A 15,774-nucleotide genomic window follows, 5' to 3' on the forward strand; every position below is an offset into this window, starting at 1 on the left:
TTTAGTGCAATAGCATATACGTGTATAAGGATGGACAATGCATCGCTACAAATTAATATGGGGAATCGATGTTAAAAAATGTCATCATCTTACTTCTGTTTCACTACTCTTGACTCGTATACTTGTATGCGTAGAACTGTTATTTATCTTCAACTTATGCGCAAAATATGTTTTTGTTTATTCGACAAATTTTAATTATTTAGTATTTAATCGCAATCAAATATTGTTTTGCATTTTATCGCTAGGGGGCAGTAGCTTAATCCGTTGTCTTACATGCGATGTAAGTTTATGATGGCATGGACGACAAGTAACCGTAAGGTTGAACACACGTTGAGCTCATTCTTGTTTTGTTTACATTTGGCGCAACCTACCTACCATATCTGTGACACGACTTTTAATCACCTTCAGTCATGTTTGGCCCGTTCGGCGTACACCGTCTCTGATACGATATTGTAAGCTCTTCTCGTGTGGCGGCGCTTCTATTGCTACCAGCAACGACATCTCACGACTCGCATAATCTCATGCTGGATATTTCCAGTTTGTTACTGAATCTGTCTGTTTTTGCGTATTAGTTATGGTATTTATAACAATACAGCAATGGTATTTATAATGATACAAATATTTATAACAACACAACGATTTATCCTGTTGTATTTAATATTATAAATTTTGCTTAATTATATACTAAAAATTAATGCAGATTAATGATAATTTTACAATCAGAAATCATAAGTTTCTTCTATTATAAATCTGAAAGATTAGTTTCACAATATTTGCATGCATTCGATATTCTACACCTGAAGCTAGCCCGACAATAACAACTGACTCTAGGCATTCGAGAAATCTGCGCCAACATTTTTGGCTGACAAAGGATACATTTAATAATTCTTTCTATTGTCTCGTATATTATCGCAACAAGTGTTCAGGAATTGAAATGATTTTGAATATTCAATTGATTATATAATAGAAATAATTCATACTTCTGAAACTATAAATTTAAGCATATTATTTCCAGGAATGATTACTGACTATGCTTTATGAAATTGTAGAATAAAAATAACTCGCATTAATTAATCATAGTAATAGATTGATCGTAGCAAAGTATATACCGGTTATTCAGATTATATTTATTATTTATTATAATATGACACTTCGTATTTGATTTCAGAGAAGATTATAGAAAGAAGAATTCAGAAACATTTGAAATAGGAAAAGGATGTTCTATGTCTATGAAACATAGATATGAAATAGTGAGGTAACTAGAGAAATCAATGTGGTTGTGTGACGGCGATTCCAGTTCTTCTGAAAGCATAAATTCTTCTATTTTTAACTCTGCGAAGTTAGGTAAGATAAATTTAAAAAGCTGATCATAAAAGGAAATTATAAAGAGAAAAGCAGGAGACTCGCTAACTGTAATAAATTAAATGTAAAGATGTAATTCACTTTGTAGAAATTATTTTCAAATTACTTTTAGTTGATAAATTATCTGATAAACACAGCAGTAATAAGTCAAGTGAAAAAAATTATTATGATAAACAGGAGATGAGCAAGGAACATTCAAAATCTGATAAGCATAAGAGCGGTGTAAAATATAAAAACATTAGCTATAATAATTTGAAACAAAATAGAAATAAAAACAACAAATTGGATTCTAGTGATTCCGAGGATGAAATCAATGGAAAATATGGTAAAAGGAAAGGGAAAACGTCTTTGCTATTAAAGTCACAGCAAAAAGATTTTATAAACTTATACAAAGATGAGGCGGAGTCTAGTTCCGATAAAGAATTTCAGACATCAACAATTTTTCGTAACAGCTCCGAGTTCCTAAAAACAGTGATTCAGTCTAGGAAAGATTGTGCAATGTCTGCCGATTCAAATCCAAAGGTTCCAACGCAGGCGGAAAGCAAGATTACGATTAACGAGAAACAAAGTTTACAATTCAAGGCTGGTGTTATTAAGATTTTAAATAAATTTAAGGAGATTTGTTCAAAGTATGAGTTACAAATGGAACACATAAAATGGAAACATGTTAAAAAAGAATTGATATATCAGGAATCTGCAAGTAAAATCATAGAAAAATCAAGTAGTGTGATCAATAAGCTTAAACTAGATCTCGATGCGCAGGAAAACAAGTTAAGAAATTTTTACAAAGAATGGAATGAACACTGCAAAAATGCAGATCATAAGGATAGTTCTCTAAGCGAAAATGAAACATTAGAAAAGGCAGAAGAAGAAGGAAATAAAGAGAAAGCACATAATTTACAAAGTAATTCAAGCTCGACAAGCATAGTTTCAGAATGTGATAGCGATAAAATATTTTCTCATGACGAAACACATGTAACGAAAGTAAATATCGATGATAAGAGTAAAAAGGACAGCAATTTAGTACTTGCTAAAGTTTCAGAAAAACTAATAGATACTGAAAGTAAAAATAATAATCAAATTGCCTCACCTATTTTAGATAACAGCAAAAAGAAAGGAACATTTAGTGAAATGAATGCGAGAGACAGTTCAAAATTAACCGACGAAACTGATGCGTTTAAAGAGCATCGGAATTTCGAAAACGGACACCTTGCAAACAAATCCGTAGATGATATATTCGCTGAAAGTATAATTGAAAACATAAAGAACACTAGTAATTCGGAAAAAAGCGAAGATGAACAAAAAAATGAAGGCAACTTGAAATTAACAGAGATTAACATGAAACATAATAAAGATGAACATTCTTTGAAAAATAAAGGTAAAAATAAAAATTCTTCTGCTCCTCACAAAGAAATATTAGAATCAACGGGGAAAGAAGGAAATTATGTTTCGGACGAAATTGATGAGGATGAACAGGCTAAAAGAGCAATGTTAGACTCAGGTTCGGAAACACCTTCGAACGAAGAACTTTCATTAGTCGAAAAGAGTACGAAACAGCTTAATACGGATAGCAAACGGAAAACAGAAGAATCTGATAAAGGAGAAAAAAGAAAAAGTAAAATACAGACTAATTCTGTTTGTAAAGATAGTTCACTGGACAAACAGAATCGAATTAAGGAAGTGGAAGCCTGTGCTAAGCGTGCTCTCCTTGAATCAAACTCGGATGATTCTATGAGCCCTTCTGATATTAAAAAGAGCTCGGCAAGAAAACCAGATTCTGATGACAACAATGAAGAGTCGAGTTCTGATAATGGTAATAAGTTGAAAATTAAAAGTAAGAATTTTTCTGTAAAGAAAAACGTAAAAGAGCTTAAAGAAGATACTTTGGAAAATGAGAAGATATCGGATTCTAGGGTGCAAACGTGTTCGTTTAAAGTAAATTATAACGAGTCCGATGAAAAATTAAGAATGATTTCCGACGTAGTTGTTGAGAGATTGCCGAAAAAGGTTCTTGAAAAATATAGTGATGCGTTAGGAAAATCTCGACAACATTTAGAAAGTAAAGCATTTAAAAGGTATATTATAATAAATACATACATTTTTCACTGGCTTTTATTAAATTGAATACGAATCGTTTTGTTTTACAGTTTAATTAATATAGACAGATTGAAAAGGAACAACAAAAATATGAGCAGCGGCTCGACTCGAGGTGCTTTATCTAAAACACAGAGGAAGGCCAAATCAAAAGAGAAAAAACAAGAAGAAGAAGAAGAAGAAGAAGAAGAAGAAGAAGAAGAAGAGGAAGAAGATTCTTTGTTGGATCATTTAAAGAAAGCGCAAAATGGAGAATGTGTTGAAAATATAGGAGAAGATTCCAGTGTAGAAAATGACAATTCAATTGCAAAAACACAATCCACTTTTAAAACCAACGAACAATTAATGATGGAAGCAGATGCAGCTACTAAGAGGATTCTTTTATATTCTTCTGATTCCGATATCGGTAAGTGGTAGATTAGTTCTCTTTGAAGATAGAGAGAAAGCACTTTTCACTTGATAGTATAATATTTTGATGCAGGTGTGCAGAAAATCAGTTCTGAAAGTAATAATAGCGAGGAGGAAAAAAATGGAAGCAAATTAAAGGTTTATAAAAAAAAGAAGTCAAGTGACAAAGCAAAAGAGGATAATGATAAGGTAATTAATATGCAAATAAATCGTTTAGTTGTGTCAAGCTGTTGATTAATTTCGATGTGATAGGAAAAGAACGAGGAATGGAAGAAAAATAAATGGAGGCGGGACAGACTATTAACAATGAAGTTTTCTTCAACTTCAGATTCCGATACAGCAAAAGAAAAATGGAATAAGAAACAGGATGAGTTGATAGAAAACGCGGAAGGGGATCATACGTGAGTGTTTTAACATAACTTGATAATAAATCGGAAATGTGAATTGAGTAAAGAACAATACTTACTTGAAACATTGTTTCTAGCGAAGATTCAATGATCAAGAACATAATTGTCAAACGTAAAAGGCGAAACCGTCGAAAAATTGTGGATTCTGATACAGACGAACAGTTAAATTCTGATACAGAATCAAATAGTTGTGATGTAATCGAAGATAATATGTCCTCAGGTAGTAGTAATTCATCGATAGGAAAGCAAAAAAAAGGGCGTAAACGTAAAACGCGTAAATCATCTGATACTGATTCCTCGTTTGTAGAGAAAAGGTATAAGGTTTTCTTTATGAATAATACACATATACATCCTTTTATCCTTTATTCATATTAAACTGTCATTTATTTATGGAGAGTATCGTAATATCGTGTATATTAATTTATACATATTTAGTTCGAAACCAAAAAGAAGACGAATCAAGAATATGCCCAGCGATAGTGATATTAGCGATAACGATCAGATTACGAATTCTCAAGGAACACCTGGGAAGAAAGGCCGTAAAAATATTCGAAAAGTAATGAAGGATAAACAAATCGCGGACGATACTAAGCAAGCTGCTAAAGAAGAGGAAGAGAGGCTTAAACGTATCGCTGAGAGACAAAAATTAGTATGTACCCTTAATTTATACATGTGACATTTTTTAGTACATAAGAATAAAAATGTATTTATATTTTTAAAAATATAGTATAACGAAATGTACGAAGCAAGATTGGCTGATGAAGAAAAAGTAGAAAAGCTGGTATTGGATTTTAATCCTGAAACGAAAGAAGAGTTAGTAACTGTTCATGAAAATCTGGTGAAACGTTTGAAACCCCATCAGGCTAAAGGAATAAAATTCATGTGGGACGCGTGTTTTGAATCTCTAGAAAGACTAAAGTCTTCCACTGGATCGGGATGTATAATTGCACATTGTATGGGATTAGGGAAAACGCTTCAAGTAATCGCTTTGGTGCATACACTTTTAACACACGAGGAAATTGGCGTTAAAACAGTTATGATCGTCTCTCCTTTAAGCACGGTACTTAATTGGTTGCATGAATTCAATTTCTGGTTGAAGGATATCGAAGATAATGACATCACTATTTATGAAATGACCAAGTAAGTTTTGTAAATCAATGATATAAATGAGTGGAATATGTTGGTAGTAAATGAATAGGAGTAAATATATTTATACTTGAATTGTATTATATTGTATGAATTGTTTCAAGATTAAAGAAAAATGTAGAGCGAAAGTATGAGTTGGAAAGATGGCAAAGGACTGGTGGTGTCCTTATTATTGGTTACGAGATGTTCAGAAATCTTAGTGGCACCAATAATAGGATTAGAAAGAATATGAAAGAAACAATTTTACAGTGTTTAATAGATCCTGGTCCAGATGTAATAGTTTGCGACGAAGGCCACCTACTGAAAAATGAAGATTCCGCCCTCAGTAAATCCATAAAACGGATTAAAACGTTACGCAGAATTGTACTTACGGGAACACCACTTCAGAACAACTTGATAGAATGTAAAGATCGATCGTTACATAAAGAGTGACATTTGCAGGTGAGATTAGAAGCGCGTCTAATTGAATACATTTTATTAATATATTTACAGATCATTGTATGGTGCAATTTGTAAAACCGAGTCTACTGGGAACGCGGAAAGAATTTTTAAACAGATTTGCGAATCCAATAACTAACGGTCAGTTTGATGATTCTACCGAGTACGATGTTAAATTAATGAAAAAACGTGCATACGTTTTGCATAAGATGTTAAAGGGTTGTGTACAGAGATTCGATTATTCTGTGCTAACGCCATTTTTACCACCGAAACAGGAATATGTCATTTTTGTTAGATTAACGGAAGTGCAAATAAACATGTATCGGCATTATCTAGACAATTTTGCGAGGTATACGAAATGATTTTCCACCAAAGCATCGTGAAATCTGTTGATACTATATTTTATAACATTTGATATTTCAGACAATCCCGCAATGCCAGCGGCAGTCTTTTTGCTGATTTTCAAGCATTGCAAAGAATATGGACGCACCCTTTAGTTTTGCGATTGAACGCAGAGAAGATGGAAAAGATGAACGAGAAAAAATTTGATTCCAGTGATTCCGAGGGATCTTTAAGGGACTTTATTGATGACGATGAAACAGATATCACAGTTACTACTACAAGCAGTGAGACCGAGGATGATGAAGTTAAAAGTATCGATTCCAGTATAACAGTAAAGAATACAAGGGTTAATGCGAAAAATAGTAAACCCGGTAAGATTCTAATTTTATACATTAATTTATATAAAACGCTAAAAATATTGTTCATATTTTATATATATATACATATACATATATATATATTCAGAAGTTGAAGTAATTCAGAGATCTGAAGAGTGCGAAAAAAAAGAAGAAGAATGGTGGTTACAGTTCATACAGCCTGAATATTTTGAGGATATGAGAATTTCCTCGAAATTAATTCTTCTTTTCGGTATTTTGAGAGAATGTGAACAAATTGGAGATAAAGTGTATGTCCTTATATAAAAATTTTCAATAATTCCTACATGTTATACTTGAAACATTTTCAATGCTTTTAGATTGGTGTTTTCGCAGTCTTTGTACTCGTTAACTTTAATCGAGTACTTTCTTGAGAAAATTGATAACGAAACCCAAAATAGTACAAATTCAGAATACGTCAATGGTCATAGCGGTAGTTGGTCTTTGGGCTTGGATTATTTTCGATTGGATGGTCAAACATCTGCTGAAAATAGAAGTAGATGGTGCAAAATATTTAACAAGCCGTCGAATACGAGAGCAAGATTGTTTTTAATATCGACACGAGCTGGTGGATTAGGAATTAACTTGACTGCCGCCAACCGTGTTATTATGTTTGACGCGAGCTGGAACCCTTCTCACGATGTTCAAAGTATATTTCGTATATACAGGTATATATATTCTATCATTTTCACTCCATTGAACTTCAAGTGAACACGTCTAATTTATAGATTCGGCCAGAAGAAGCCCTGTTACGTTTACCGCTTTCTGGCAGCTGGAACGATGGAGGAAAAGATCTATAATCGACAAGTGACGAAATTGTCACTTTCTTGTAGAGTCGTCGACGAACAACAAATCGAACGTCATTATAGTAATCAGAATCTAAACGAATTGTATACCTTCGAGCCAAACGTGAACAAGGAAAATTCAACTTTGAATTTACCAAAGGATAGATTATTAGCAGAAATCTTTTTGAAATATAAAGATTTTGTGGAAAATTATCACGAACACGATTCTCTTCTAGAAAACAAAGTGACTTGCTATCTTTTTGTACAGCGTAAAAGCTTGTTGCCTCGTCAAATAGATTCCCCGCTCTCTACATAAGGCTTTTTTCCGTTTCTGTAGGCTGAGGAGGAATTGGACGAAGAAGAACGAAAACAAGCTTGGTTAGAATACGAAGAGGAAAAGAAGGGAAAACTTCCAATGGCGGCATCGTATTCCGCAATGCCGGCTTTCCCGAATCATCTGATGTTAAATCAGTTCAATTTACCATCGGCATTCAATATTTCCCCAGATTACGATAAATTTCGAGAACTGATTCAAAAAGATGTAAGAGTACGCTTTTATACCAACAGTTTACTTGTCCACATTGGCAGCGTGTATGTATATATACATACATATATATATATATATATATGTATATAGCAAAATTTATCGTTTCATAGTACCCCAATGCGACACCCGAGGCCCAACAAATGATGACCACTCGCGTGTTAACAGACATGTATACTTATTGGGAGCAACAGGCTTATCATAGCGTTCCAAATCGAATGCTGAATCAGGTATTTTATAACGTCGATACACAGACTATAATATACAATTTTCTATGAAATCAAGGTTTTTAATCGAGCCTTCATAATATATTAGAATGCTACCGGTGTAAAACCGGTACAGATGAGAACTCAGTTACCGAATTTACCTTCGCGTAGTTATTTGATGCAAAATATCAATACAAATACAAACTTGACCAACCAGTCAAACGATTACAGAACTAATCATATGAGACACGAAGAACTCGATGATGACGTTGTGGAGGTAAAAGTCTCTTTAATTGGCGGCTACGCTATTCTAATAAATATGGAACATATTGTTTCGTGATTTCAGGTTACTTCGAGTACAGTGAGTAATACAAATAAAAATCAAGAAGAATAAGCGGGCTGTAAGATTGCTGATTTTTAGAATTTTATATTTGAATCGTATAAAAAAAATTCGATCATCAGTATTGGTATAGTACAGTGTGTTATTATTTATATAAGCACTAAATTACCAATGTAATAGTTATTATTTTGAACGATGATAGCCCCTAACTAATAAACTTTGCATTTATATCGACTGTAGCATAATATTATTAGTGTGTTGTGAATATTTTGTACACCATTGTAGTACACTGTTTGTTACAAGAAAATTTTCTACTATTCGAAAAATAGTAATATTATGCGTATAATTATACAGAAGAGAAAAGAAGAAGAAAAAAAAGAAAAAAAAAGAAAAAAGCGAACAGCACCGTAGAAGATACTAGAAGAACGCGTAACTTAATTAATGTTAATTATAATCAACGCGTATCGTCGTACTAATATCATCGTACAGCATTACAGGTTATACATAAAAAGTAACTCTCATTGAATAATAAAGTGATCAAGTGTGATTTAGAAGTTGAAATTGTTTGGTAGAACTTCTCCAACCGTATCGCAGTAAACACTTTAATTTCTTCTTTAACTTTGCATATTTCTGAAAATATGCTACGTTCCGATTTTCACCTTTGTCTTTATCGTGATTATACAATTCTTCTGCAATGGTAGAATTCCAATCTGGTACTTTAGCATCAGATTTAAAGGGTACCCAAATTGTATAACGATACTTGATCGTTCTTATTGTATATCCCATTGCTTTAATTTCATTTAAACGTGGTTCATCGCTATTTGGATGTACCGAAGGTACGCTACTTGGTCTTGGATATTGTCCAAAGGCCATATTTTTCCACGATACCGACTGTGTAAATTATTAAATAGAAAGTCTAAATAAACAGCTTTTAACGTTACAATGATTATTAAGTATCATTGCATTGAAATTGCTTGAAATTAATAGTACCTCTTTTTTTAAAGCAGCTCTTATAAGGGGCATAAGAGTAGTTCCTTCGCTACAAGTAGTTTCCATATTTCTATTTGTACAAACAGGAATCGAAATATTTGCCAAATCTGCGATCGTTGGAAAAATATCAATCAATTCTACTATCGAGTCTATATTTGTCCCATCCGAGTTTTTTAATGATGACGGATCACTTTTTTCCGATACATCGTTTACATCCATCCTTCCTCTCGATGTTTCGGATGTAAGGTCTGGTATCGATATTATTAATGGAACTCTTAAAGCAACGTTATAATTACTATATTTTGCCCATGCTGCGTGTTCTCCTAATGACCATCCTACATGAAAAAATATTAATCATAGAAAGAATTGATCCTTTAACCAATAGAAAGATATTGTACAAGATCTTTTATCTCACCATGATCAGAAGTTAATATTATAGTAGTATTTTGTCGGATCGATAAAACTTTCAACTGATTTAATAATTTACCGACTAAATCATCGATATATGTTACAGAAGCGTAATACGACTGAATAATTAATCTAGCGAAACTTTCTGAAAACATGGAAATGCATCTACATGCAATGCATGTACATATATTTTATTAACAAACTAAATTAATTAATTATATTCTACTTCTACTATACTAGGTATTTTTTCCCATGGAAACTTGAGATTCAAAGCTGCAACATCTTCTCTTTTTCTTAAATCATTCCATGGATTATAAGCCATGGTACTAACATTTTTTGGCCACTTGTACGGTTTTGGTACTTGAAACTTATTCAGTGGATGATATTCTGTAAAATATCTTTTCTGAGCAAAAATATCATCATAACTTAATAGCCGTATAATCATTAGCTGTAAATAGTAATAATTGAATATACTTAGATATCTCCGAGGGTATTTGAATGGTATATGTGGTTTCTGGAAACCAACTGCTAAAAAGAAAGGTGTAGTATTTTTTGCGTGATTAAATAGAAAGCGTTTAGCTTCTCTTAATATTTCCATGTCTGGCAATGTTTCATTGGGCATTGATAAAATTTTAACCGGACACACCTACAATCATTTTGTATATTAACGTGTTTTTCTAATTTTCCAAATATTTTCTAAACAACGTATTATTCTAAACAACTTATCGTATAAAACATTACAAGATTTCGTGCGAGTAACGTTTGAGCTCTTGTTTGGCAGACTGGAGCATCTTTGTATCGTTCTGTGAACGGATGAAAAGGAGTTTCAGACCAGGAATAAGGACTGTCGTCGGAATCGTTTGAACTTATTCCTATGAAACGTATTATACTAATAAGTAATATTATTATTATCGTACATATTGCATTTTAAATGCGAAAATAGACCTGGATGAAAAACTTTTCCTATCGATTTGGTAATGTATCCATTGTTCTTCAAATGTTGAGGTAACGTTGTAAAATTACCAACATCTTTTCGCCAATAACTATAAAAATCATACAGCTGAAGCGTATCGGGTCTCCTGCTTGTTAAAAATGAGTTTCTGCTTGGCGCGCATAGAGCTTGCTAAAAGAGAAGAATGTATAATATGTAAAATAAATGTATTTTCAATGATTTTGCATAATATAAAAACTTGTTCAACTTTGGTTCTAACCTGAGCAAACGCTTCAGAGAAAATGACCGCCTCCGTTGCTAACCGATCAATATTTGGCGTATAAGCTCTCGTGTCGCCGTAACTTCCCAAAGCTGTTCTTAAATCATCGACGATTATGAAAAGAAAATTTTCCCTCCGAGCTGTACACCAACCGATTAAATTTATAAAATATAATATAGAAAAAAACATCGTAAAGATTACACCGTCGCTTATCCTAACGTAGAAGTAGCCACTACTAGTAGAACATTTATCATGCTACAATAATAAAATTGATCGTTTTTAGAAATCAACCGTTAATTTACACTTTTACTTTTTAACTTACTATTGCACTTTATTTTTCAATGTACAGACATACAAATGAAAATGCTATGTAATTCTTATGTATCTACAATACTTGGTACAATAACTATAACGATATTATCTAACATAAATTACGTTCAAACGATAGGATAATATAAAATAGTAAAAATTATTATGCAAAAATTGAGAAAATTTCACATTAACACGCGCATGGAATTACTGCAGTCATTTTTTGTAATTCGTTTAATTCTATAATTAACTTTATCGTATCCGGCAAAACAGGCTTCTCGTCGATCTACAGAGTTGTATCTTTACCACCTTGCATTATATTGTATTAACCGAATACTTGGTATTAATTTGAAAAATTTTAGTCCGAGTTGCTTTTCGTGTTTCCCTTTTAAAGTGTAGATAAGACAGAAATGCGAATCAATTTAACATGTTTACCTTTGAACAGTACCTACGCACAATGAGTCTTTATTAAACTGGTAATATAGTTAAGATATGCTTAAGGACATTGAAACGTGTGTACGTGTTTCTTTTATACGGAGTAATATCATTTGAATTTTGTTTGTTACACTAATTTTAAAAGTGATATTATTGCTCGAGCAATGAAAAGTAAATTATAGTCAGAAATGAATAAAACTATGATTTTCATACATGTTGTTCGGGACATAATTCTGAGTAAAATTTGTTAAAAACTATTATTCGGCGATCTCTGTACAGTTTCCGAGAAACAGTTACTTGGAATCATGTCTTTGGTTCAGCCTGATCCTGGAAGATCAGGTCACAATCTATGATGTGTCCCACAAGTTAAATAATTGTGCTATTATTGTATTTTTCACAGAAAAACAACTCTGAACACTATAGAGTTCTACCTATAGAATATCTCAATTTTCGATAGATCTATAATACAGATTCTAATTGTTGAAGTTGGGGTCGAACACGCAGAGTCGAGTTTCACTATTAAAATCGGTAATGAAAGCGTAATAAAAAATGACTAGCGATCAAGACACGGAATCGAAGATGGATGGGAGCGTTCGATCTGTTTTACATAGAAGAGGGAACAAGAATTTACTTTGTAGTACCGGATGTTTACGGCCCCGATAAAAGTAAAATTCTGATTCATCACTACAATTGTTTATACAAAATGTCCAAAAGAAAACTGAACTACTCAGTTCAGAGAGACACTCTGTATTTTATCAGCAATTCTGATCAGGTTTAAGATTCCAAGTTGTTAGTGGAATCAATCCCGAGTTTCCTTCTTAACGATCGATGATAATCTCTGTTCATCAGTACTTATCGTACAGTCATTTATGTTAATATTATTTTTTGCTTTAATGTCAGTCTTAAAGTTTGCTCGCGGGTTGGTAGTATCATCTTTGAACATTTCAGTATAACGAAAACTACTCCCATTCCCAGTCTTTGCGTTTGTGCTACCATTATTGCCAGTGCCGTTTGAATGCACCTCGTTAAAGTGTTTATACAACATTACCGTTGTGCTAAACTCTGTTTCGCATCCAGAAATTTTGCAACTGGAACATATGCGCAACTGTTTCAATGATCCGTCAAACTAGATAGCTAGAAAAAGATTCGCAGTATTCATTGCAAACTATAATATGTTTATTCTACAACTTACCGAAATAATTCATTATTCTTAGTTCCTTGTACTATTGGCAGTTTTGAATTAGCGTGATTGTCCTGGTAATGCTTCCATAGACCGGTTACATTGTTTACCTGTGCTCCGCATCCAGGAATCTTGCATCTAGTCGATAAATTATGGTTAATTAACGAACAAGAAAATAAAGTAGGGGAAAAGTTTAAGATAAAACTTACAAGAAAAAGCTGACCGCTGGTGCTTTCCCTTGTTTCAGTTTTACTAGCGACTTGTTGCTGTTGTGGTTGTTGTTGTTGTTGTTGTTGTTGTTGTTGTTGGAATTGGAATTGGAATTGGAATTGGAATTGGAATTGGAATTGGAATTGGAACAAAGTGTATTGGTTGCCAATTTATGACTGTCTTGATGGTGACGATAATGGGATATGTATTTGTATTTTCTCCCGCAGCCATTAACGAAACATTTGTAAATTTCTTGCTTGTACCTAGACATGCGTTGTTTCTTCGGAGTGTACTCTTCGTCGTCCGAACAATTACTATTTGTTTCGGTGGTAGTTTCCTCGTTTTTTGGAATCTCGCAATCATGATCGTTTCTGAAGATCCTATCAAGGTTGTCCAGCTGAACTCTATGCTCTTCATTCTTTCCACTTATACTGCACATCTCGTTCTTTGTATTCTTCGTAATGGTAATGTCACCGTTTACATAAACTACGTTTGTTTTCTCTTGGGAATGTTCTATTTCTGATTCCGAACATTTGTTTGCGTTACCCTCGTATTTGGATAAGAAGTTCTCTGTACTTGGAATTAAATTTTCATTCATAGGAAATGTGCCAGGTTCGTTTAAACACTCCCTAGTCGGAGAATAATCTTTCGAACTATCGACAGCGGTATTCTGATCGTGCGGTACTTGCTGTTTGTTTTGTTGTTGCTGTACACTGTCGTTTCTCGGAATACTTTGTTCGTTATTATCATTGTACCGATGTACTTTTATGGGAAAAGTTTCATTCGTTCTCTTTTCGTAGCATTCCTCTGTACTTTGTACAACTTCTTCGGCCACTGCGTTCTCAGGATCCTCGAAACATATTACTTCCGGTTCGGTTGGCAGTGTCGCCGGTTGCCTATGGCAGTTTTCGATATGTTCTTCTAGGGTGGTACTAGTCGTATGCAACGAACCGCAATTTGTGAACGGACATATAAACGCGTTTGTTTCGTTGTTATGCCATTCTTGATAATGCCGCCACATACTTCCAGGATCCGACAGTTCCTCTCCGCATCCCGGTTCTCGACATCTACCGTAAAATAGATCGAGCAAAGTTTTCATTACTATTACTATTAGTATCGATTGGCGTTAAAAAAGAAAATTTACATACATAAACCTGATCTTTAAAGCTTCCAGAGCCTCGTGCGTTTTGTATTCGTCTTGATTGGTGAACGTTTTACCGCAACCTCTTTGCTTGCAAGTATACACCTCCTGAAACCAGAAATTAACCGTTACACTTCAAATCAATCTTGTCAAAACTGTTATCTCGCGCTATCTATAACATTCTTTTACGATGCATTAGAGAAAAGATATAATATACGTATATGTGTATACGTATACGTATACGTATGCATGTATAAAGGGTGACCGATTTGTTTTGAGTTAGAGGTCATTGAACCCGTTATATGGCTCCGGTGATTTTACCTTCTTTGGAGCGATTTCTTCGATCGTACGATTCCTCGAGACGAATCTGATTACGCTAACTTCAGCAGGTCTGTCTGTGCAGGTATCCGTACCTTGGCCCATCCTGGCCGATATCCCGGAGAAACAGTCGCGAAACGGCGCGTTCTTTCGATGCTCACATAACCTGCTCGCTTTACCAACAGGTATTCGGAAGGGAATTTTTCTCACACCTTGAATGAAAGTCCGAAATACACGATCGTATCCACGAACACGACGCTTTGTCGGGCTACTTACCAACAAAGTGCACTCCCGTTCGCACCGAAATACCTTCCCTTTTTCACCTCACATCATACTATCCTCAATAATGTATCACTTGTTGTCATTTCAACGCACCCGAGTTACTTTATCGGGAACATAGCCCTATGGCTACCTATGTAGTATGTGCATCGCGGAATACCTTTCCGTCCACCATTCCTCTAAATCTCATCGCCATATCTCCTTGAGAACCACTGCCGTCTACACCCGCCGACTTTGATCCTCCCTATCCTCGCCTTCCTCTCAACAAAAACCATTCAACGTTACAATTACTATCCGATACACAAAAGATACTCGTTACAATGCTAGTTCTCTTACTTTTCATCCCACCATTATATAAAACACCACTTATTCTACTAAAAGTTATAGCGATTCGATTGAAAACAATGTCCTGTCAAATACCGAATGAATAACATGCTGACAACACAAACGGTGACAGTTAATTAAATACAGAACGCGTAACGCACATTCTTTATTAATCGATTAACGTAATTAAAAGCATTCAGAGTACTAAGCATCTTCTCTTTCCCACTTATCGATAATATAACATATTTACATGGTTGCAATCAATTTTTAAATTTTCGCGGGCAATCCGCCCACCTGGCGCCATCTGCGAGAAAAGTGCTGAAACTGTTCGCACAGCGTTACCGACGGCGTAGATAACGCAGAGCGACACTGGCGCCATCTCTGTGAGGATCCCTGAAACTACTCGCCGTATAGTTTCAGCGATCGTCCCAGAGATGGCACCACAAGCGCTATTTGCGCGCAAAAATTTAAAAACCGATTGAAATATTAGAAATGAATTATATTATTAAATAGCGAGAGAAAG

General features: G+C 34.2%; 5 protein-coding genes across 9 annotated transcripts in view; 3 read left to right on the forward strand and 2 right to left on the reverse strand.

Moving 5' to 3' along the window:
* LOC143431079 (putative ATP-dependent RNA helicase DDX17) overlaps positions 1–15,774 on the forward strand; it is a 37,275-nt gene that overhangs the window by 2,412 nt on the left and 19,089 nt on the right. The window lies entirely within an intron of this gene.
* LOC143431085 (uncharacterized) lies at positions 1,270–2,843 on the forward strand. The gene is made up of 3 exons (XM_076907600.1): positions 1,270–1,344; positions 1,475–2,740; positions 2,839–2,843. Exons 1-3 carry the CDS (start codon positions 1,272–1,274, stop codon positions 2,841–2,843), a joined length of 1,344 nt encoding a protein of 447 aa, XP_076763715.1. The 5' UTR covers positions 1,270–1,271.
* LOC143430912 (transcriptional regulator ATRX homolog) lies at positions 2,735–8,681 on the forward strand. Its single transcript, XM_076907386.1, has 17 exons — positions 2,735–3,437; positions 3,510–3,862; positions 3,938–4,053; positions 4,117–4,265; positions 4,349–4,585; positions 4,707–4,920; positions 4,999–5,411; positions 5,522–5,820; positions 5,910–6,204; positions 6,279–6,568; positions 6,663–6,822; positions 6,892–7,239; positions 7,300–7,600; positions 7,694–7,897; positions 8,014–8,130; positions 8,216–8,383; positions 8,453–8,681. The coding sequence occupies exons 1-17, from the start codon at positions 2,851–2,853 to the stop codon at positions 8,498–8,500; spliced, it is 4,299 nt and encodes a 1,432-aa protein (XP_076763501.1). The 5' UTR covers positions 2,735–2,850; the 3' UTR covers positions 8,501–8,681.
* Ids (iduronate 2-sulfatase) lies at positions 8,969–11,253 on the reverse strand. The gene is made up of 8 exons (XM_076907440.1): positions 11,056–11,253; positions 10,790–10,967; positions 10,586–10,716; positions 10,319–10,490; positions 10,082–10,231; positions 9,852–9,989; positions 9,437–9,771; positions 8,969–9,337 (listed from the first exon to the last, which is right to left on the reverse strand). The coding sequence occupies exons 1-8, from the start codon at positions 11,242–11,244 to the stop codon at positions 8,984–8,986; spliced, it is 1,647 nt and encodes a 548-aa protein (XP_076763555.1). The 5' UTR covers positions 11,245–11,253; the 3' UTR covers positions 8,969–8,983.
* Positions 12,579–14,773, reverse strand: LOC143430957 (uncharacterized). 2 transcript variants are annotated; one of them, XM_076907439.1, is made up of 5 exons: positions 14,652–14,773; positions 14,338–14,438; positions 13,453–14,256; positions 12,992–13,117; positions 12,579–12,887 (listed from the first exon to the last, which is right to left on the reverse strand). In XM_076907439.1, the coding sequence occupies exons 1-5, from the start codon at positions 14,751–14,753 to the stop codon at positions 12,599–12,601; spliced, it is 1,422 nt and encodes a 473-aa protein (XP_076763554.1). In that variant the 5' UTR covers positions 14,754–14,773; the 3' UTR covers positions 12,579–12,598. The 2 variants fall into 2 exon arrangements, with proteins under 2 accessions (XP_076763554.1, XP_076763552.1); XM_076907437.1 differs by having other exon boundaries at positions 13,189–14,256.

This window comes from Xylocopa sonorina, chromosome 16 (assembly GCF_050948175.1).
Source record: "Xylocopa sonorina isolate GNS202 chromosome 16, iyXylSono1_principal, whole genome shotgun sequence".
NCBI classification, from domain to species: domain Eukaryota; kingdom Metazoa; phylum Arthropoda; class Insecta; order Hymenoptera; family Apidae; genus Xylocopa; species Xylocopa sonorina.